Raw genomic sequence first — 23,016 nt, 5'->3', positions numbered from 1 at the left:
TTGAGCAAGTGAAGGGTTCTGGACTCGCCTGGCCGGACTTTTGAGCCAATGACAGCACTTGTGTACCATGTCATACCTTCACAAGTGTTTGCACGAAGAATAAAACTATTAATTGTCCCTATAACAACTGAAACCCTCATCGTTCGATATGATCGATGGCAAAAGGCCTTTACGGGAGCTCTCAGACTTACTGTCGGCCTGATTCCCCAGATGCAGATGCAGATGCATCACTGACGAATAGACGGGCGATCAGCACTCGATGCTTATGTGTGAAGATGCTCGGCTACCCACTACTCTAATCCTTTCCTTAATACTCATCTATTCTTTTTTCATCTGTGCTCTGAACAAATCATCCAGAGCTTGAGCTGCTCATTTCCCCCCTCTGACCCTTTTTAAAATAATCACCTCCTGTTCTGCGCCTGTTACATCTCATTCCCCGCAAGGGTTTTGTTGACAGATACGCAGCTTTAGAGACTGACTTGCTGTCAGATCGTGTAGTATGAGACTATCTGCTGCCAGTGAGTCATGTAATGTGAACGGAGACATGACTTTAAGACTCTCAGTCACAAGATAGCGAGTCACGCAGTCTGAACACTGAATACACGGTGGTCTGGAAGCAGATTCCTTCAGAACGTGAAGCTTTGACCTGAAACACCCAAACGGATGCATGAACGAAGGAAAGGAAAGGGTTTGTACTGTCTGCAAAGAACAAGTCAGAGTTAAAGGAGACCTATTATGGCATTTAATGTATATTTTAAACAGGCCTTGAATGTCTTAAAAACAATCTAAAGCTTGTTTTTTCTACATAAATCAGAAATCCAGCCTGTGGGCCCTGTCACTAGTTTTACCGCTTCTAACCTCTTTTTCTGTGCTCCATTCTAAGGGAAGGGGGGGGTATGATAATGAGGCTCTGTGCTGATTGGCTCCCTGAATGACGTGTAGCAGGGGAGGAGCATAAACCTGCTCCGCCAGAGCAGCCCGAGCCTGTAAAAAAATACAACACTGAATTTTCACAAATGGCAACTTTATTGTTAAAAAAATAAAATATGAGTTGTATATAAATAACATTTATGCACTATTTCAGCCGGATCTGCCCGGCGGATGCTGAACGCTGGCCCCGGAGCCACGCCGGGCGCCCAGCATGGCTCCGGGGCGCATCGCCCGTTACCGGTGATCAAACCGACACATTTCGATGAAAATGTCGGGGGGGGGGAAGCTGGTCCAGCCTGGGACGTACCCCAGAAATCCCTGCTCCCAAAGCGGCTGGGAACCTGGACAATTTAGTCGGACGGACCGCGCTTTGGGAACCAGGAAGTAAGCTGGAGCAGCACGCATCACCGCGGGTTTAACGGGGGAATCTGACCGGTTCCGACCGGCCGGGACCGCAGGAACCGGCCTGGACTGGTAGCAGGGACTCCCGGGGACCGACCAGCGGAATTTCAGCCGGATCTACCCGGCGGATACTGCGTGACGGGCGCTGCAACCCCACGGCGGGCGCACAGATCCGCTCCGGGGCGCATCCTGTGCGCATCGCCCGTTACCGGGGATCAAACCGACAGATTTGGCTGAAAATCTTTGAGGGTGAAGCTGGTCCGACCTGGGACAGACCCCCAAGGACCCAGCTCCCAAACCACCCGGGAACCTGGATGATTTAACCCGGATCCGCGGCGCCGCGTCCGACTGGCTCAATGAAAGGACCGCTCCAGCCGGGGAGAGAGCTGGTTGTGGGCGTGGTTTCAGCAGCGGAGGCTGAACCTATGGAAATGAGCGCCTATGGTGACGTCACCCTAGGCGCAGATTCAGAATGGCTCAAAAAAAGGTCACGTGACACTGGGGACTCTGGCCGGCGGGGGTCAGAGACCCTGCAGAAATTCATGGTATTTTTTCTCCCCTGTGCTGGCAGGGTGAGGGGAGACCACTTTATATATGTTAAAACAAGAAAAAACCTGTTTTTCATAATAGGTCCCCTTTAATACAAGATTTAATCATTTATTATTGTACTTTTCAATACAATTTTTCTGTCTGATTAAAGACGTCAGCCGAAAACAGGGGTCGGCAACCCGCAGCTCTAGAGCTCTTTAGCGCCGCCCTAGTGGCTCCTGGAGCTTTTTCAAAAATGTATAACCTTTTTTTCCTTTTTTTCTTCTTTTTTCCCCTTTTTTCTTGTTTTCTTCTTCTTTTTTTCTCTTTTTTTTTCTTTTTTTCCTTTTTTTTCTTGTTTTTTTTTTTGCTTTTTTATCTTTTTTTCTTCCCTTTTCCTTTCCTTTTTAATCTCGAAATTTTGACTTTTTTCTCGAAATTTCGACTTTTTTCTCGAAATTTCGACTTTTTTCTCAACATTTCCACTTTTTTCTCGAGATTGTACTTTAACATTAATCTCGACATTTCGACTTTTTTCTTGACATTTCGACTTTTTTCTCGCCATTTTGACTTTTTTCTCGCCATTTTGACTTTCACCATTTGCCTTCATTCTAAGGCTTATACAAGACCTTTCATTTTTTGCGGCTCCAAACATATTTGTTTTTTGTGTTTTTGGTCCAATATGGCTCTTTCAACATTTTATTGCCGACCCCTGACCTAGAACGTTCAAATCGAACTGAGCATCCAAATTACATCCAGAATAAAACCATGCCGGCTGAATTATTTTGGCGAGACGTTTGAAAAACGTGCATCTCGACTCCACTATAGCAGGAAAAAAGACGAGCCTGGCCCCTCTCCGTCTTTTACATGTCAGCAGTCGCTGCTCTTAATCTGCCGCCTGGGCGGGCCGAGGTCAGAGCCAGCGGTGCACTGGGCTCTGGAGAAGATCATCTCTGCCCCACAGATGGCAAGCAGCGGACCGCTGTGCCCCAAATTACAGTAATCCTGCTGCATCCAGCTCACTCACTCAAAAAAAAAAGGAAACTCGCATATTTGATCACACTCTTGCGTGCAAGGCCCAAGACAATCTGGATAAAGAACTGGACGGGGGACAGAAGGGGAGAAACTGTAAATCTCTCACGAGTCTCTCTCAATCCTCTACAGAGATGCAGACTTGTAGTTCTGGAGACCACTTTTATCTGGTCCTGGTCTTGTCTCGCTCTCGGACTCGGATAACTGAGATGCTGCTGATCACCAAGGTGACAGAATCTGGTGATCAGCAGTTCTTCGTCTTGTTAATGTACAGTTTTGTAAACTATTGGCACTTTTCCACCAGCACCTACTCGACTCTACTCATCTCAGCTCGGCCTGGTTTCTTTTCCACTACAATCAGCACCTGGAGCAGAAGTAGGAGGTTGGAGCAACAACACTAAAGATGCAGAACCTGGAGGAGATGATAGATGTGCTGCTGGGTCTGTGACTTGTGTTCCATATCAAGTTAAAAAATGAGAGTGAGAGAAGCTTCAAGCAATGCCTAAGTATTCTCCCTATTTCTGCGGTAAATGTTTTTCAGATTTGTCTTTTTGTCTATCAATCCATCCACAAGCTACTTCCAACCTGTTTTCATTCTTTATTTCAATTCAATTCCCAAATTACTCACTTTAATACAAGGTCTGCAAACAATCTCCATCCCACCTTTTTCAGGACGACTTTTTCCAAATTTTCAGTTAGGTTCAGAGGTTCCTCTTTATTGGAACACCTTACCACTCAATATTAGAGAACGCTCGAGCACAAATAATTTCAAAAAACAAATCACAACTTTTTTACTAACCCAGCTTAGCAAAGCTTAACAACTAATTTCTAGAATTTCTCTGCACATCCTCGTCAGATTCCTGTTTTTCTAGTAATTTAGCTTAGTGGTCCTATGTTTTACATATCTCTGTAGATATTGTTTGTTTCATTATAGGAGGAACCACTCGACAAGCCCTTATGGGTTTTTTTGGTTCCTCCTGCACATTTTTTCTGTTACATTGTGTTTCTTTTTTGTTGTTTCCTTTTTTTTCTACATACTGTTTATCTGAATTTTTGGCGGTTGTATATACATATTTTTTTTATGTGCAAATAAATAAATAAAAATAAAAAGCAGCAACGCTTTTTAGTTTTGTTTGTTTGTCTCTGCGCTGCTGAAAAGTCCGTTGGTATCTGAGCAGCTATGAAGTGACAGAGCTCCTGGTAGATCTGGTCGTTCCTTATCGCCCGTCTAGATCTTTTTAATTCTCTCCTCAGCACCAGGTTTATGAACATCTGCACCTCAGAGTTGGATCACCAAACAGACTTCTGCTGTCAGAGTCGCTCTTTCGCTAATTTCCACCTCCTGACTCAGACGTCTGACTCCAACCCCCCGACCAATCGGTGGCCTGTAGTGTGTGACATCACAGCCCGACTCAGCCGCTTAGAATCTCGGCAGAGTAGCTACAGAAAAGTATCTACTCGGCACGTTAGACCCCTAGTGGGAAAGAACCAAACCGAGTGGAGGAGAGCCGAGCTGAGTAGGTGCTAGTGGAAAAGCGCCATATTTGTATTTTGCTTCTGATTTAATGTTTTGGTGGATCTGCATGTGTCTGCATTTAATTACAGTCTTGTGTTTATAACGACCTTGTTTGAATAAATATATGGATAATATTTGCATATTGTTGTGATTGATTAAGCATCTACTTCAGGAACCCCCCTCACCATCCTCAACAGCACTGTCTCCACCTTCAGGTTCCTGGGATCCACAATCTCCCGGGACCTGAAGTGGAACCACCCACATTAACTCTGTCTGGAAGAAGCTCAGCAGAGGTTGTACTTCCTGCATCAGCTCAGGAAGTTTAACCTGCCACAGCAGCTGCTGATCACCTTCTACTCTGCCATCAGTCTGTTCTCTGCTCTTCCATCACTGTCTGGTTTGGATCGGCCACCAAACTAGACAGAACAGACTGCAACGGACAATCAGGTCTGCAGAGAGGATCATTGGGACTAGGGATGGGCGGTATGGACTAAAACATTTATCACAATAATTTCTAGCATTTATCCCGATAACGATAAAAATGACGATAAAAAAATAACAATTCAACTCCACCTTTGTAACTATAAATCTATGACCACATTCAGTCTTTGGAGCCCCCAAAACACTGCTCTAAAATAATACTAAATGCTACTAAACTACACCAATGAAATGTAATTAATAAAAACCAATTAAATTAGTACACCTGTACTGCAAAACTGTAATGACTCAAATGAAACAAGTTTGAAATGTAAGAACAGATTCAACATTTATTCAAACTGTATGGCTTAAACAGTGGGATAACAGTGCAAACAGTAGTACCATCGTCCTTCAAGTTTTCTTAGCTTATAAAATCACAAAGTAGAAAAAAATACAACCTGATAAATAAAGAAACAGTATTGCCATCCTTTGCACTCACTGTTTTTGCAGACTCTGCACATAATAGATGATGTTTGCTCCTCGTCACTCTTTTTAAATCCAAACCAGTTCCAGATAACGGAGCTGGAGCCTTGTTTAACAACGAGCTCCTCGCTCTCACAATCATATGCTGTAACAATGCACCTTTCAATAACCATGTCTACCTCATATTGCTGCACCTTTCACTTTTTTTAATCGTATATATGTTAATAAGAACCACATTGTCTATTTACTGTTTGCTACTATTTAATTCTGGGTTCAGTGAGCGAAACAACTGGAGTCAAATTCCCTGTCTGGCATGTTCATACTTAGCCAATGAAGCTGATTCTGATTCTGATCAGGTCCATTTCAGTGATGCTGATATATGGTGTAATCTGATTACTATAATGGTAAATAATGTAATTTCAATCTTTAATATTTAAAATTCAGGTTTCATCTCCAAATTCAGTCCAATTTAAATCAGTATCATTTACTATTCAGTACTTTTCTGAGGTGGAGGGGGGTGTTGGAGCTGGTTATTCTGCTAGAGGACTTTGGGACTAGTTAGTAGTCGTGTCAATCCTTAAAAGCACTGGAGTCAATCCTCCAATAGTGTAGAAATAGCGGTAGTGCAGTCGCCACACAGATCTGATCTCAGCTGATGGATGGAAACATTTATAGTGAGTTCAACATCATCATCCACTTCTCTGTGTTATTGAGCTGCAGTTGAAAACAAGCTCATATGGAAACTAGCTGAACCAGGATGGAGCTGATTAGGGGTGGGATGATACGGGTAACTCACGATTCAATACTGTGGCGATATGTGGCCCACGATAACGATAATATCACGATACACGATATCTACCATATTCGATATATTGTAAGAAATTTCATCAACGATATATCACGATACATGTGACTGAAAAAGAAAAAATACCCATAAAAAGGAAAATGTCCATAGTTATGCATTTATTCAATGCCAAAAGTTCATACAATGTACAAAGAAAGTGCATTTGTATCGAGCAGGGGTCGGCAACCCGCGGCTCTAGAGCCGCATGCGGCTCTTTAGCGTCGGCCTAGTGGCTCCTGGAGCTTTTTAAAAAAAGTTTGACCTTTTTTTTTCCATTTTTTCTTCTTTTTTTTTCTTTTCTTTTTTCTTCTTCTTTTTTTCCCTTTTTCTCCTTTTTTATTCCTTTTTCCTTTCCTTTTTAATCTCGACATTTCAACTTTTTTCTCAAAATTTTGACTTTTTTCTAGAGATTTCGACTTTTTTCTTAAATTTCTACTTTTTTCTCGACATTTCAACTATATTCACGAAATTTACTTTTTTCTGGACATTTCGACTTTTTTCTCAAATTTAGACTTTTTTCTCGACATTTAGACTTGCATAATGAAAAAAAAAAAATCTCCCCCCAGTTCTAACTAATATAGATACATGCAGCATGTGTTGTCTTCATTCTAAGGCTTATACGAGACTTTTCATTTTTTGCGGCTCCAGATTTGTTCCATATTAGTTTTTTGTGTTTTGGTCCAAAATGGCTCTTTCAACATTTTGGGTTGCCGACCCCTGGTACAGAGCCTCACTGCCTTCTAGTCTTGTAAATGTAAACTCTGTACAGCTGGACAAATTGAAGTGCATGAACAATAGTGCAGTGACAACCGCGTAAATCCATTATGTGTGTTGTAATAAAATATCGATATTTGCCATCAGTTTATCGATTATTTATTGTGATAGAGAACGCAACAATATATTGCAATATCGATTTTTTTCCCCACCACTAGTGCTAGATGTTCTACAATCACACAGGATCAAGACATTACCAGGTTTCTGTTTGGTCTGGAGCTGAACTAGTCCTGGTCTTGATACTCTCTGGTCTTGGTCTCTGTTTAGTTGGTCTTGACAAGTTTACAGAGATGTAGTAAACTGGAAATAACACTGTTATGATCCAATATAACAACAATGCATGTCTTTTGCCTCGCTTGCTTTTCATTTCTCCCCCTAAGTAGTGAATGTCTAAGCGAGTGAGTGTGACAGCACCCTGCGCCGCCTCGGCTCCACCTCTCCTCCTCCCTGCTCGCCGGCTGCAGGGCCTGCAGGGAAAAGCTCTGCTGACTGGGGAACACTGAGCTGCATTGTCACACCGGGCCGGTTCAATGACCCCTCTGTGCACCGGCCAGCGCGCAGCACATAAACAACACTTTGTCCGCAGTACTCGCAAGCACAGAAACTGGGGAATTCTGCTTATTTTAATGTAAAAATACACAACATTTCCTCACGGATCTGCAGAAGTGACGGCTGAAAATATTCAAAAAATTTTTCAAGATAAAGAAGGAAAATATCATCTAAGAGGAAAACTCAATTTTAAACAACCTTGTGTACGTACTGCTCTTAAAAGCATGTGCATGTCAGTCTGTGGGGGAACTTTGTGGAATGGTCTTGATAATGAAATCAAACGAAGCACTAACACTATACAGTTTAAAAACACATACAGGAAAACAATTCTTGACAAATATAAAAATAAGGACCTCTAAAGAACTCAATTTACCTTCTGTATGTATTTATTTGATTATTATTATTATTATTATTATTACTATGTTCCTTACGTGATAAATCATATACGATACAAATGTAACTACCAGCATTCATGGATCATCAGAGAAGTGACTGGGAAATTACATTTTTGAGTTTAGGATATTGTAGGAGGCCAGTTTAATTATGCCTTGATCTTCGTTTATTAATTGATTGTGTTGTATTTATTTATTTTTGTGTTATTATTTTGTCTTTTCTTTCTTTTCTTATTTTATTTTAATTGTTATATTTTCTATGGCATATATGATAGGATATTGTGAGGAAGGGACAGGACTAAATAAGTGTTCTGCTTCCTCCTGTTCCCTCTCCAACACATTATTTTGCTATTGTGCTTTATTTTTGGATGAGACTGTTAAATTGTTTAGCTTTTTCTTTTTAGTTTTTTGATATTGTGACGCTTTTAATTTGACGGGTTTTGTTGTTGTTCGAGACAAAGCCAACAATAAATAAAGTGCGTTAAAAACTCGTGCAGACTTCCCACCACTGCAGCTGGAACCGGGTGGGAACCAGACCGGGTTGCGTAAGCGCGGAGCTTCATTGGCCACGGTTACGTGATGTTTTTTAATTCGGAATTAATTATTCTGAATAAAATTATTCCGAATTAAACTATTTTCCTTCGAGTTTACATGGAAATAGTAATTCCGAATTGAGGTTTACATGGAAAACACGTTTGATCGGCTTTATCCAATTCCGCTTAAGGTCTGGGGGTTGGGAAGGTTCTGATTGGATAGGGGGCGGACGTCTTTACGTATTTACGTCTACCTGAAGAAAACAAACGTACTCAATTAGCAAGAACAAGCCCGGCGCGGAATATAAAGCCTGGATTATGGTTCTGCGTTAAACCAACGCAGAGCACACGCCGCTGCCGTGACGCCGTCGTGACGCCGTCGTGAACCCTTCGGACTTCTCTGTCACTCCATTTCGCCGTGGTGCAATAAACCCCCCAGAGCGCTAGGGGGGTGCAATCTTTTCCTGAATGGTTTATCCGACTTTTCCGGTCACAGTGAATCAAAGAGATAAGGACAACTATTGTGCAAAAAGCAAAAACAAAAAAAATCACACACACACGAAGAAAAGAGCGCTGAAAGTTCATTACTGCTTCACGAACCGGAACCGGAAATGCGTTGCTACCAAGCAAACCAATCACAGCCCTCTCGGTCTGCGTCCTCTCGATGCGTAGTTACGATTTTTGGGAGGTACGTGTCAGGCTCGACGTGGCGTGCGCCGTGGGGAGCTCATTGCGGCGCACGCTCGGCGTGGATTTAACGCAGAACCATAATCCAGCCTTAAGCGTCATCACGACAGACGGCAAGGGAACGAGCAGCGCAGAAAGACCGGGAATTAATTTAAAGCGGAATTAGTTTATACATGATCGCAGAATTATTCTATTCGGATTTAAAAAAGGAATAAACCAGCGACTTACTTCGGAATTAAGTCTAATTCAGAATGGCCATTTTCATTCGGAATTAGGTGTTTACATGGTAATTTTTACTCATTTTAAATCGGATTCAATTTTAATTCTGAATTAAAGAGGAATTAAACTTCCCATGTAAACGCACTCTTTATTTTGCTGTTGTTCTTTAATTCTGGATGAGACTGTTAACCCCCTTACTACTGTAATTACATTCAGGCCGCCTGGATTTACAGGACTGTCTCAGAAAATTTGAATATTGTGATTTTCTGTAATGCAATTACAAAAACAAAAATGTCATACATTCTGGATTCATTACAAATCAACTGAAATATTGCAAGCCTTTTATTATTTTAATATTTCTGATCATGGCTTACAGCTTAAAAAAACTCAAATATCCTATCTCAAAAAATTAGAATATTCTGGAAATCTTAATCTAAAACTGTAAGCCATAATCAGCAATATTAAAATAATAAAAGGCTTGCAATATTTCAGTTGATTTGTAATGAATCCAGAATGTATGACATTTTTGTTTTTTTAATTGCATTACAGAAAATAAAGAACTTTATCACAATATTCTAATTTTCTGAGACAGTCCTGTTTTTTGATTTTATGGCTGTAGAATTGTCAAATGTGAAAAGAATCAGTGCTCCTGCCCATTTTTCTTTCAATATCTGGCAGTTATTCAATATTACTGTGTGTTCTGATTGTGTAATAACTGTTTAAATTGTTTAGCTTTTTTTGTGTGTGGATATTTTGACGCTTTTAATTTGATGCAAAGCAAAGCAACAATAAATAAAGTTGCGTTAAAACCCGTGCAGACTCCCCACGGCTGCAGCTGGAACCGGACTGGGTTGCATAAGTGAAGCGTGGGTCTTCATTGTTGATGAATCCACTGGTGACAACAAAGCCACGCACGACCCGCAGCAGGACAAAGCTCTGCATGAATGCATTAATGCATTAATGCATTCATTACTGGGCCTGGACGCTCGGAGCTGCAGCTGCTTCTACCAGGCTCGGTTCCTCCGCATCTGCATCCCTTACAAACCTGCAAGAACCGAACCGAGCCGAGGGGGTCTGATCCAGGCTGCTGCGGGTTCCATTCCCTCCCCTTCTGAAGCCTGATTTATGGTTCTGCGTTAAAGCGACGCAGACCCTACGCCGTAGGGTACGCGGCGAAGCACCCGTACGGTGTGCGTCGCCGCGTACCCTACGGCGTAGGCTCTGCGTCGGTCTAACGCGGGACCATAAATCAGCCTTCAGTAACCCCCCCATCACTCTCCACATTGTCCATTATAGTCCCTGCAAATCATGCAAACTTGTGGGTTTTAGAGAAAGAAAAGGCTCCTGGTTGTGGAGGAACCCGATCCGGAGTTCGAACCCGGGTCCGGGTCCAGGTTCGGGTACAGGAGGCGCAACTTACCTCGACTCTGAACGCCGCGCAGCCGCGCAGAAACTCCTTGATGTTGCTGAGACACTCGGCGTCGGTGCGGGGCTCCGGGTGGACCTGCAGGGACAGGAGAGGGAGGCCGGTTAGAGGCCGCTTAGAGGCCGCTTAGGGGCCGGTTAGAGGCCGGGTAGAGGCCGGTTAGATCCGCTCCCGGACCGGGACTGAACACGGACCCGCGGCGGGGAGCTGCGGGAGGAGGTTCGGGGGAAATGACGACAGCAGCCCGGTCACAGACCCCCCCACTCCCCCCGCTCTGGTGGATACAAGCGTGGGGCTTGTTCCTTTCTAATTCTGTGTTACTAACAAAATCAGAGAACTACATTTAAAAATACTACATAACATATACAGGCTAAAGATGTTATCACTCAGCTTGAATCTGACAATAAACCATTAAGTTACATAGTAAATATTATGATTGCAATTGGTAAATTTCCTATACACAAAGCAAAATTCTCAAAATTACTCTCAAATTTCAATGCTTTCCTTGGAGATTTTAATTTATATAAAGACTACCTTAAACTTATGTCAAACCCAAAGAGCGAACACACATTGTCATATTATAGAGACCTTTTTTCTTCCTTGATTAAGATAAATTCATTTTATAGATATTTTTATTTTATTCATTTATACATGTATATAATTGTATATTGTACCCAGTACTCGAGTTGTAAAAAAAAATCAGGGGGGATGGTGGATTTTATCATACGGGGACAGATAATTTGTGCTGATTACAAATAATATAATATATTACAAATAATAGCACTGACCAAAACACCTGCAGAAATACTGCAGGAATGACATAGCAATGCAGCCTTCTGTAAGCTTTAAATATCCACTGAGCTTACATCAAATACATCAAAACGCAAGAATAAAAAACAGTTTTCTGAACTTATCAATATGACTCTGTCCTTCACAGGATAAGTAAAATGGATCACTGCAAAAATTCAAAATCTTAACAAGAATATTTGTCTTATTTCTAGTTAAAATGTCTCATTTTAGTAAAAAAATCTCATTACACTTAAAACAAGACTCATCACTGGAAAAAACAACAATTTTCACCTGTTTCAAGTAGATTTTCACTTGAAATAAGTAGAAAAATCTGCCAGTGGAACAAGATTTTTTTGCTTGTAAATAAGAAGATAAATCTTGTCCCACTGGCAGATTTTTCTACTTATTTCAAGTGAAAATGTACTTGAAACTGGTGAAAATTGTCAAATAAGTTATTTTTCTGGTGTTATTTTTCTGGTGATGACTCTAAATGTTGAAATAGCAGTAAAACCACATTCATTGATGAAATGACATAAGGGATGGAAAGGGGGGATGGCAGTTTTACAGGGGGGATGATTTTGACCGTTTTTATTTCAGGGGGGATGCCATCCCCCCTCATCCCCCCTCAACTCGAGTACTGATTGTACCCATCTAACACATATAACACATCTCACTTGATGAGCCTTTTTCAGTCAAATTGTAAAATTTGTTTCTTCCTTGTTGCCTTGAACAGTATGACTGAAATAAACTTAAACTAACTAAAAAAAAATGGTTCATTTGTTTTATGAATGTACCAAAACCTCAGCCTTTTGGAAAAAGGTAGCGCCATATATATTTAATTTTGTGCATAGAAATTATACCTTTTCTCTGAAAGATATAGTCACTTTTTATCAAAGTGATGGCCTGAAGAATATTGACTATGTCACTAACTTTGTACTTTTGACAGGGAAGTTCCATATTCATAAACAAAAATTTGCCAAATCATCCACCAACATTCATCTTTTTCTCTTTGAGATTGAAAGCCTTATAACATCCATAAAGAATATGAAGAATCATAAATGTAAATCTATACTTGTACACCTCAACAATGTTAAAGATGGAAACCCCTGAATGTTATTCTAATGTAACTCCTTCTCTCTGTATTATTTATTTCATTTATTTATTTTGATTTAATTTGTTCTCCATTAGATTAGGTTGATATTAAGTTACTAATTGCATTGATATATGAATGTACTTCCAAATGTTTTATGTTTTTGCTATTTGTTGTTATTTCACTGGCATGATGCACACAAGGTCTTTGCTGATTCCAACTTCCCTGTATGTTAATTTTGATGCATTAAAAAAAATAAAAATAAAAATAAACCCGCACTGGATTTGTGTACCCAGCACTTTCTCTCAATGTTCGCGATTCTACATGTAAAGATATTAACAATATTATATAATATGTTGTCAACTTTGTATGGAAGAATAAGCACCATCATCTGAAAAAAAGCTGTGCTTTCTGAATCTAAAGCCAAAGGTGGTTTTGATCTACTGGACTTTAGGGACTTGAATTATACATTTAAGGTGAAATGGCTAAAAGAATGCTTAAAAGCTCCAGATACATTATGGTATTTCATTCATAAAATAGGGAAAAAATTTATATTATACTTGCTTAAGATATGTTTAGATATCTATGTGGATATTTATGTAGTATATATTATATGTTGAGAGGGATAGTATAATTATGTAATATATGTTATATATTTATTATGTATGTAGCATATATATATTTATAGGGATATTTATGTAGTTTATATACTGTATAATTATATAATATTTGTATTTTCTATATATTGATATAATATTTATGTAATATTTATATTTTCTATATACTTATATGGATAATTATGTAGTAATAGGCATGTTTACGTAGTATTTATATAGACTATATATGGATATTGTGTAGATATAATAATAGCAATGATGTAAATTCATAGCGTTATAATGGGGTACCTATGTGCATATGAAGATGTTACTGTTTATTTTTATTTTCATTTGTTCGAAATAAATTCATTCATTCATTCATTCATTCATTCATTCATTCATTCCACATGACATATTCAAAGTGTTGGAGGTCTTCAGTTCTTACTGTCATGTAATTACAGTATCTCAAGGTTACCAGTTAAGATGTTAGAATTTTATCAACAAGCTCTGTTAGCATGGAAACTATGTTATTCACATAACTTTTCTACACATAAATCTATCATTTGGAACAATGAATACATTACTAAAAGGAACAAATCACTCTATTTACAAAATTGGATCGACAAAAATATAATTCATATAAAATACTTATTTAACCCTAATGGTCAACTACGAAAATTTTCTCTCACAAAAAGCATTCCCTATCAAATTTAGAGAATTTATCTTAGTAATAAACTCCATTCCCCACGGAATAGTAGAATAAATGAAAAGCTATAAAAAACAGAATGTGCAACATATAACTATTAACACTCTTTATATCAATGGTATTGATATTTTGTGTAATGCTATTTTCGTGGATATTAATTGGCACAAGGCGTGGCTTGTTCCTTTCAAATTCTGTGTTACAAACAAAATCAGAGAACTACATTTAAAAATACTACATAACATATACCCATCTAACACATATATCTCAAAATTCCTTGACATGGATAACAAATGTACTTTCTGCAAAACGGAACCTGAAACTGTAACTCACTTGTTTTATGGTTGCTCTTATAGCAGCATATTTTGGAAAGAATTTGAGAGCTATATACTATGTATATTTGGTTTGGAAAATAAACCCTTTTTGTTGCGAACTCCTGCCTTGCTCTCCTGCATCTGGGTCCTCACTACACCAGTCGTGACAGAAGTTCTGTCACAGAACGGAACCACCAGTATGGACGCAGCGGGAGAGAGTTCCGCCTTCTGGGACATTTTGTACCCGGAGGCGGAACTCACTATCCCTGGTTGGCGGCACCCAGATGAGCTGGACTCCCCGGATGAGCTGGAATCCCCCTTCGGGTTGCACGGGGTGGGCCCAGGAGCATTCAGGCTCTGGGCCGACGCCGGCGACGGCGTCGACGTCAGCCCCAGCTAGCCGCTGTTCCGGCGGTGGTCTTGGGCGCGTCGTCGGTGGTGGTCCCGGACGCATCAGCCCCTGCTCCGGTGATGGTCCCGGACCCCCCGCAGCCAGCGCCACGTACCCGAGTACCCCCGCAGCCGGCTCCTCGTATCCTGGGTTCTCCGCCAAGTCAAGGTTCCACGCCAAGTCGTCCAAGTTCCCCGCCAAGTCGTCCAAGTTCCCCGCCAAGCCTTCCAGGCCCCTCCCCAAGTCTTCCAGGCCCCCCTCCCCAAGTCTTCCAGGCCCCCCTCCCCAAGTCTTCCAGGCTCCACGCCAAGTCGTCCAAGTTCCCCGCCAAGTCGTCCAAGTTCCCCGCCAAGTCGTCCAAGTTCCCCGCCAAGTCGTCCAAGTTCCCCGCCAAGCCTTCCAGGCCCCACGCCAAGGCCCAAGCCTAGGCATCGAGGACGACCCCCCCCCCCGAGCTTTCTCGCCGGTCTGCCCGGCCTCGTGGGCGACCACTCGACAAACAAAGAAAAAAAAAAAGCTTTGCCGCTTGAAGCTTCTCTCACTCTCATTTTTTAACTTGATATGGAACACAAGCCACAGACCCAGCAGCACATCTATTATCTCCTCCAGGTTCTACATCTTTAGTGTTGATGTCTTCCTCGTTTAGATCACACAATCAAATACGTCACAGCAGCTTCACTCCAACCTCCTACTTCTCATCTGGGTGTCTAAAAACAAACGAGGACAAGGCGAGTCGAGGCGAGACGAGTCGCGCTGAGTAGGAACTAGTATAAAAGCGCCATTAGATACAAATGACCTATCGATAAGCCCCGCCCCCAAGCGCCTCTCAGCCAATGGCTGTCGAGTATCAGTTGCACAGGGAGCAGAGTTTGGACATCTGCAGCTTTTAGTTTCAGAGAAAAACATTAAAAGATCCCGAACTATCGCCTTTTTTCCCGAGTTTATGAAGATTAAAAAATAAAACTGTAGATGAAACACAGATTCCAGGTTTTCCAGGTTTTCCAGGTACCTTTTTTTTTTTTTTTTTACATTTCCTAAATCCAAACAAAGCAGAGCAAAAATTAAGGTTTGAATTGAGCCGCCAATTTAATGTTGATAAGTTTAAAATGGATATTTACATTTCAACGTTACAACGTTGTGTTTCTGTGAAAGGAATCAGTTTATGGAACAATCTGAATAAAGAAAACAAAGAATCCAAATCAAACATTACATTCAAAAGAACAATTAAAGCCTGTATGTTAAGTAAATATAATGAAATATGTTAGTTAAGTTTGATTGACATATCCATAAACGGTGGTAATTTTATTTTAGTTTTTGATTTACTTAGTTGTTTGTTTGTTTTTTTGAATTTTTAATTTGTTATTTGTGAATTTATTTCTTGGAAAAAGGGGCAGATTAGATAAGATTCTTCTTCGTTATGCTCCCTTTTCATTCACAATTTATGAACATTTGTATTTGTATTGAATTGTTTGTTTTATTTTTTGAATGAAATAAAGAATAAAATGAAAATGAAATGAATGAAATATTTACATTTAATTAAGGTAAAATAAATGTACAATGGTTTAAATTCTACTCATATTAGATTAAGATATTCAATTATAATTGTTACATAACTCAGCCTGCACCGGCTGCTTGTGTTTTTAGCTTATGGAGCACTTCCTCGCACTAGCACGTCTTCCCTACTTCAGATCGAGGGCTAGATAATAGATAGCTAATCTGAATATACAACACCTCAGATCTAAAACTTCCTGTGCAGAACAAGTTAAACTAAATACAAAGTACATTGATCTGACTGTGTGGTGCACGAGGAGCGATGATCCTGGATTCTGTCGTCTGCGACTGACGACAATAAAGTGAGGCATCTGCAAACCTCAAAATCTTTATTACCAACCTCATCTGTTTTGGGATTCTGCACATGTCTCTTCAGGTCATATTTAAGGCACATTTGAATTACCCTCAACAATAGTTGGTCCTTTTGTGTCAGAAATTAGTCTAAAACAATTTCATCAAGGAGCTTTGGCTTAGGTTTTTTCTCCCACTAGGGGAGTTTTTTACCTGCCATTGTTTATGTCATTATTTTACCTGTATCAGGAAGTGAATAAATGTAATTCAAAACTGTATGCTCGCCAATTTGGCGGGTTTTAAGATGATTGTACTGTACTTTTATTCATTTGTTTTATTCTATTCTATTTTTGCACTGTATCTGTCTTTGTTGTGATATGTCATGCATGCTGTATTTGTGTTTATGTCTATTGTGCATTTTTTATTTTATTTTTTGCAAAAGTCTATTAACATCTGGCGAAGGGACTGCCGATGAAAATTAGCCTTTCGGCTAACTCGGGTACATTTACTTTCTGCACGATCAATGTACACTGTCCCTTTTTAAAAATAAAGAATTATTATTATGTCATGTTCTCGGTTTCTGGAAAGATCCTAGAGACAACTTCTGTTGTAATAGACTCTATATAAATGAAATTGAATTGAATTGAATTGAATAGAAGGAGCATTCAAATCACGTTGCAGACTTTTTCTTTTTAAAACTAGTAATCGCTCCTTTTGTGACAGTTTGCAGAAGTGCTGTGAGACTGTAAGTCACACAGTTACTGTGAAAGTATAGAAAGTGCCAACACATGACTGAAAATATCATGTTTTGTCAGTTTCACAGACGTTTGTGAAATGTTATTGACACGTTGGTGGATAAACCATGTAAATGTGCTGATTTCAGACTGTTCTGTTTCCTGTTAAGTGTCATATGACAGGAACGCAGATATTCCGGCCCTCAGGTAGTGTAACCAAATATATTTAATATTACCTTTAACTGCATTATATAATTTCACTAACTAAACTTTCTCTGCGTTCTCCATCATCTTTCATCACGTTTTAAATTTCATATTGTTGCAGCACGGGTGTATTTGCTGATGTTATACTGACGATGGCTGTTTGAGCCAGAGATGTCTTCAGTATTCACATTCATTACTCAGGTAGAAGTATAGATACTAAAGTTTAAAAATACTCCTGTAGAAGTTGAAGTATCAACTCAAGTTTTTTACTCAAGTAAAAGTATAAAAGTACCGGTTTCAAAACTACTTAAAGTATAAAAGTAAAAGTAATGTAAGGGAGAAAAAGCCATTAAGGACAAAAGCCATTGAAAATGAATGTATCTTAGTATAATGCAAATATATTAAAGAACCATATATGTGTACTATTGAGCATTAACATGTGTTTCAGAGAGCAGGAGATATGATGACTAGTTGCCTATAAGTATTGTAATGGTGCAAAAAGTCAAACTTCAGAGGCATGTTATCATTTATCCTAACCTTTATTGGAATGTACATCCAAGTTTAGTTGCAGGAATCTGAGGGAACGGATGTAAGAACAAAACTGGACAAGAACATCTGAAACAACCACAACCAAATTCACTCTATCCGGATGGAGCAATTTAACTGGATAGTTTTTATTAAAGGCCGAAATGAAATAGAGTAACGAGGCTGTTTTTAAAATGTAAGGAGTAAAACGTACAGATAATTGCGTGAAAATGTAAGGAGTAAAAGTAAAAAGTCGTCTGAAAAATAATCACTCCAGTGAAGTATAGATAACCAAAATTTCTACTTAAGTAAGGTAACAAAGTATTTGTACTTCGTTACTTGACACCTCTGGTTTGACCAGAGCAGAGAGAAGAAAAAATGTGCATTGTATTAATAAATACGGTCAAGTGGAATCAAAACAGACAGAGATGCTTTAGACGAGGTGGAAAACACCGGCGTAATTAAGGCATATGGAGATTAGACCCTAATTTCTACCGTAACCGTCAACCTGCTCCCCTCTGTACCGGTGAACCAGAACCAGGACAAACAGACTCAAAAATGGTTTCTTCTCCAAAACCATCATCTTCCTAAACACGCATCTGACCACCATCACACGGAAACCTTCTGGGCATTAAATACTTTTTTCTTTACTTATCTTGTACTTTATATTTATCTATTTTTTTCTTGACTTATTTTGCACTTTATATTTATCTATTTTTTTCTTTACTTATCCTGCACTTACAGGACTGTCTCAGAAAATTAGAATATTGTGATGAAGTCCTTTATTTTCTGTAATGCAATTAAAAAAACAAAAATGTCATACATTCTGGATTCATTACAAATCAACTGAAATATTGCAAGCCTTTTATTATTTTAATATTGCTGATTATGGCTTACAGTTAAAGATTAAGATTCCCAGAATATTCTAATTTTTTGAGATAGGATATTTGAGTTTTCTTAAGCTGTAAGCCATGATCAGCAATATTAAAATAATAAAAGGCTTGCAATATTTCAGTTGATTTGTAATGAATCCAGAATGTATGACATTTTTGCATTACAGAAAATAAAGGACTTTATTACAATATTCAAATTTTCTGAGACAGTCCTGTATTAGGACCAGCACCTTCGATGAAGCACCTGTAATTTCATTGTTATGAAATATGAACAATGACAATAAGGAATCTGGAATCTTGATTTTGAAGTTCTTGTGCTGCTATGATGTAAATGATTTAAGCCTCCGGTCCTTGCTCTGCATGGACTTCTCTCTCCACAACGTTTCCTCTTCCATCTCTTCCTCCTCAGCGGGGGATTTCTACTTCCTGGGACATTTCCTTAGCGCCTCATCGTAGAGGTCTATCTTCTGGAAGTATTTCTGGATCTTTGTCACGTCATCCTGACTGGTGGCACTAATCCTCAGCTCCCATCATGCATTCAAGCAATCAAGATTCTTTATTTGTCATCGTTCATATTTCATAACAATGAAATGGAGGTAAAGGATGATCAGAACATGACAACCAAGTAGCTGGAATAGTGTACATCTATCTATCTATCTATCTATCTATCTATCTATCTATCTATCTATCTATCTATCTATCTATCTATCTATCTATCTATCTATCTATCTATCTATCTATCTATCTATCTATCTATCTATCTATCTATCTATCTATCTATCTATCTATCTATCTATCTATCTATCTATCTATCTATCTATCTATCTATCTATCTATCTATCTATCTGTGTATCTGTCAATCTATCATCTATCTATCCATCCACTAGGAATGGGTGATATTTTACCGTTCATGATATACCGTCAAAACAATTCCCCACGGTAAGAATTTGTATCTCGCGGTAAAAACGATAAATTCCTGTTTTTGTGTAAAGCTGATTTATGGTTCTGCGTTAAATCCACGCACAACGTACGTGAAGGAAGGAAGGAAGGAAGGAAGGAAGGAAGGAAGGAAGGAAGGAAGGAAGGAAGGAAGGAAGGAAGGAAGGAAGGAAGGAAGGAAGGAAGGAAGGAAGGAAGGAAGGAAGGAAGGAAGGAAGGAAGGAAGGAAGGAAATGAGCCAGAAAGAAAGAAAGAAAGAAAGAAAGAAAGATATGAGCCTGAAAGAAAGAAAGAAAGAAAGAAAGAAAGAAAGAAAGAAAGAAAGAAAGAAAGAAAGAAAGAAAGAAAGAAAGAAAGAAAGAAAGAAAGAAAGATAAATTCCCATTGATGTAGTTTAGTAGTATTTAGTATTCTTGTAGAGCAGTGTTTTGGCTCCAAAGACTGAATGTGGTGATATATTTATAGTTACAAAGGTGGAGTTGAATTGGTATTTTTTTATCGTAATTTTTATCGTTATCGGGATAAATAATAGTGATATATATATGAATAGTTATTGTGATAATTTTTTTAGTCCATATCGCCCATCCCTACCATCCACCTATCAATATACCTAGCTATCCATCCATCCATCCATCCACCCATCCATCTATCTATCTATCTATCCATCTTCCCATCTATCTATCTATTGTGTTTTCTGAAACTTTTCCTGTTTTGTGTTGTGTGTATGTGTTTGTTATTTGTTTTGGTTTCATATATCTCTAACCGTGACCACGTGACATCCCAATAATGAGCCAGTTATCATCAATAATCGCGTCACCTTTTGCTTTAACAGTTGAAATCGTTGTAAGAACCAGTTTTCCCTGCAGGGTGAACATTTGGATCAGAGGTTCTCGTAATAAATCCTCCCAGGAGAGCCTCTCCTCCCCCGGCTCGGACAGCTGTCGGAACCAGAACCGGCCCCTGCACGGACACAAACACGCGCTGTGCCTTTAAAAGAGGCGCAGTGGCGGCGGATGGAGGGAGGGATGGATGGAGGGATGGAGGCCCCAGATAGACCCCCCTCTCATCCCTGGACCAGCACCGGTCCCTCAAACCCCTCAAAACCCCCCAGACGCACAAAAACACAGGCTTCCCACGAGCCGCCGTCACCCACACCGCCCTGTCATGATACATCTGATTAAAACACCTTCCCCGGCTGGAGCCTGATCAATAAACCGATCGATATGTGGCCTTTTCTTTCCTTCTGAACGCCCCTCGCAGACAATGTGAGCGTGTGAGGCCACAGTGCTGCCACGGCAGACAATAACAACCGCGGCTGCCGTGACCTACAAAAGGAATCCACTCATGGATCAGTGCGCAAAAAGAGAGAAGCCAGACAACGAGCCGCGTCGGCGGCGCGGACGCGCCGACGCAGGGGATGGATGGATGGAGGGATGGGAGGGATGGGAGGATGGGAGGATGGGAGGGGGTGAGCATGGGGGTGTATAAGGCTCTTACCTTCTCCGTGCAGCCCGGGCTGAGCCGCTCCAGCAGCCGGCACAGCACCACCCCGTCCTTCAGGGAGCTCTGCAGGAACGCCTCGGGGTCGGAGATGCTTTTCTTGGGCGACTCCAGCACGCCGAGCGTGATCAGCCATGTCACCGTCTGCTCCGCGGAATTCATGGCCAAGCAGGTTTCCTGCTCAACAAAAGAGGCGGGTGTTCGGTATCTGAAGCCCTGGCTTCAGACAAACATGATTAATCCCTCCGAGGCTGGAAGCGAGGATGCGGGAGGATGGATGGAGGGATGGAGGGATGGAGGCTGTACCTCTGCTGGATGCGGATGGTGATGACGAGGAGCGCCTGGTGGAAGTCAGCTCAGCGAGGTTTGGTTTCCTCCCCTGAACGAGCTGTTTCCCCCCCCACCCCCCCGATAATAACCTGGAAAGCTGTCAGAGGTTCGCGGTGATGCATACATGCGCATCACTATTGGATGACATCACAGAGAGGAGCAAAGCCAGTCCAACCAGTTGTTGTTGGTGCTTTTCTCTTCAGTGTGTCATGAATAAGCTTTCAGTGCGCGGCTTTTGCATATCCTGCTTTTATCCGTCTATAATAGCCGCGCTGCGGGCGCACACACACACACACACACACACACACACACACACACACACGCACACACACACACACACACACACACACACACACACACACACGCACACACACACACAAACGCACATGCACACGCACACACACACCACACACACACACACACACACACACACACGCACACACACAAGCCTCTATGTATTTGTCTTACTGTGTGGAATTGTGGGGATCCACCTTTAAAACCACCTTAAATTCAATAATAAAACTTCAAAAACGAGCCATACGTATCATCAATAAGGCTGATTACTTTGCTCACACAGATCCACTTTTTTGTAAATTCTCATGTTATTAAATTGTATTATTTGTTTTATTTTAAAATCCTGCAAAGTGCAAAATCAAAAATGCTCCCTGACCCAATACAGAGGTTCTTTTCAATTCAGGAGACTCGTTACAATCTTAGAGGTGTCTGCAATTTTATTGTACAAAAAGCTGAAAAAGGTATGAAAAGGAGATGTGTCTCCATTACTGGAGTTAAATTCTGGAATGATGCCAATATAAATTTAAAAACATGTCATTCTTTTTTTGTATTTAAGAAAATGGTTTGTAAAGCTATTTTTGAAGCTTATAAGTGCAATTGACCATCTGTAAATGTTCCTTTGCTTTTCTGTTGTTTCTTTGCCTTTTGTTGTTTCTTTGCTTTTCTATTCTCTTTTTAGTTTTCTGGAGGTTGGTAGCCAAAAAAAGAAAGTTGGTACAATAGGATAGGCTTTTATAAGCATTTTGCTTCAGCCTATGCCTTTTCAGTTATTGTTCAACACATGTTTTGGTTTTGTATGAAATGTTAATGCTGTGCACAATGTTTTTTTTGGTGTTGTTTTGTGTTGTCATGACTGAATAAACTTCATTCATTCATTCATTCATTCATTCATTATATTTGAAATTTGAAGTTGCCAAACAGACACAGAAATATAAAGACATTTATTTATTTTGTGCATGGTAGTGCATAGTTTGACAATATTACAGTAGTACATTTGTATACTTCAATCTACACACCCATGACTGAAAAGGAGCAGGATGAAGACAAGTCTTATTTTACCTGCCCCTTATTCAATACCAAAACAAAAAGAACAGTCAATGTAACCAATATTTAAATATACACTTAAATAGAAACCAACCA

The 23,016-nt window shown here is 40.1% G+C and overlaps 1 protein-coding gene across 2 annotated transcripts in view; it reads right to left on the bottom strand.

Annotated features, from left to right (window-relative positions):
* The window catches only part of arhgef7a (Rho guanine nucleotide exchange factor (GEF) 7a), a 69,768-nt gene extending 48,131 nt beyond the window's left edge, over positions 1 to 21,637 (bottom strand). Inside the window, exons 1-2 of one of the 2 annotated variants that reach the window (XM_061724152.1) lie at positions 21,250 to 21,637; positions 10,727 to 10,810 (exon numbers count right to left, since the gene is read on the bottom strand). In XM_061724152.1, the coding sequence (XP_061580136.1) occupies positions 10,727 to 10,810; positions 21,250 to 21,414 (249 nt within the window). In that variant the 5' untranslated portion in view covers positions 21,415 to 21,637. The remainder of the gene's footprint in view (positions 1 to 10,726; positions 10,811 to 21,249) is intronic. The other variant, XM_061724151.1, reaches the window with a different exon arrangement.
* Positions 21,638 to 23,016: the final 1,379 nt, after the last annotated feature.

Source organism: Cololabis saira, chromosome 6, assembly GCF_033807715.1.
Source record: "Cololabis saira isolate AMF1-May2022 chromosome 6, fColSai1.1, whole genome shotgun sequence".
Classification (NCBI taxonomy): Eukaryota; Metazoa; Chordata; class Actinopteri; order Beloniformes; family Belonidae; genus Cololabis; species Cololabis saira.
The sequence above is the reverse complement of the archived record's forward strand: the minus strand, read 5'-3'. Positions and strand labels throughout refer to the sequence as shown.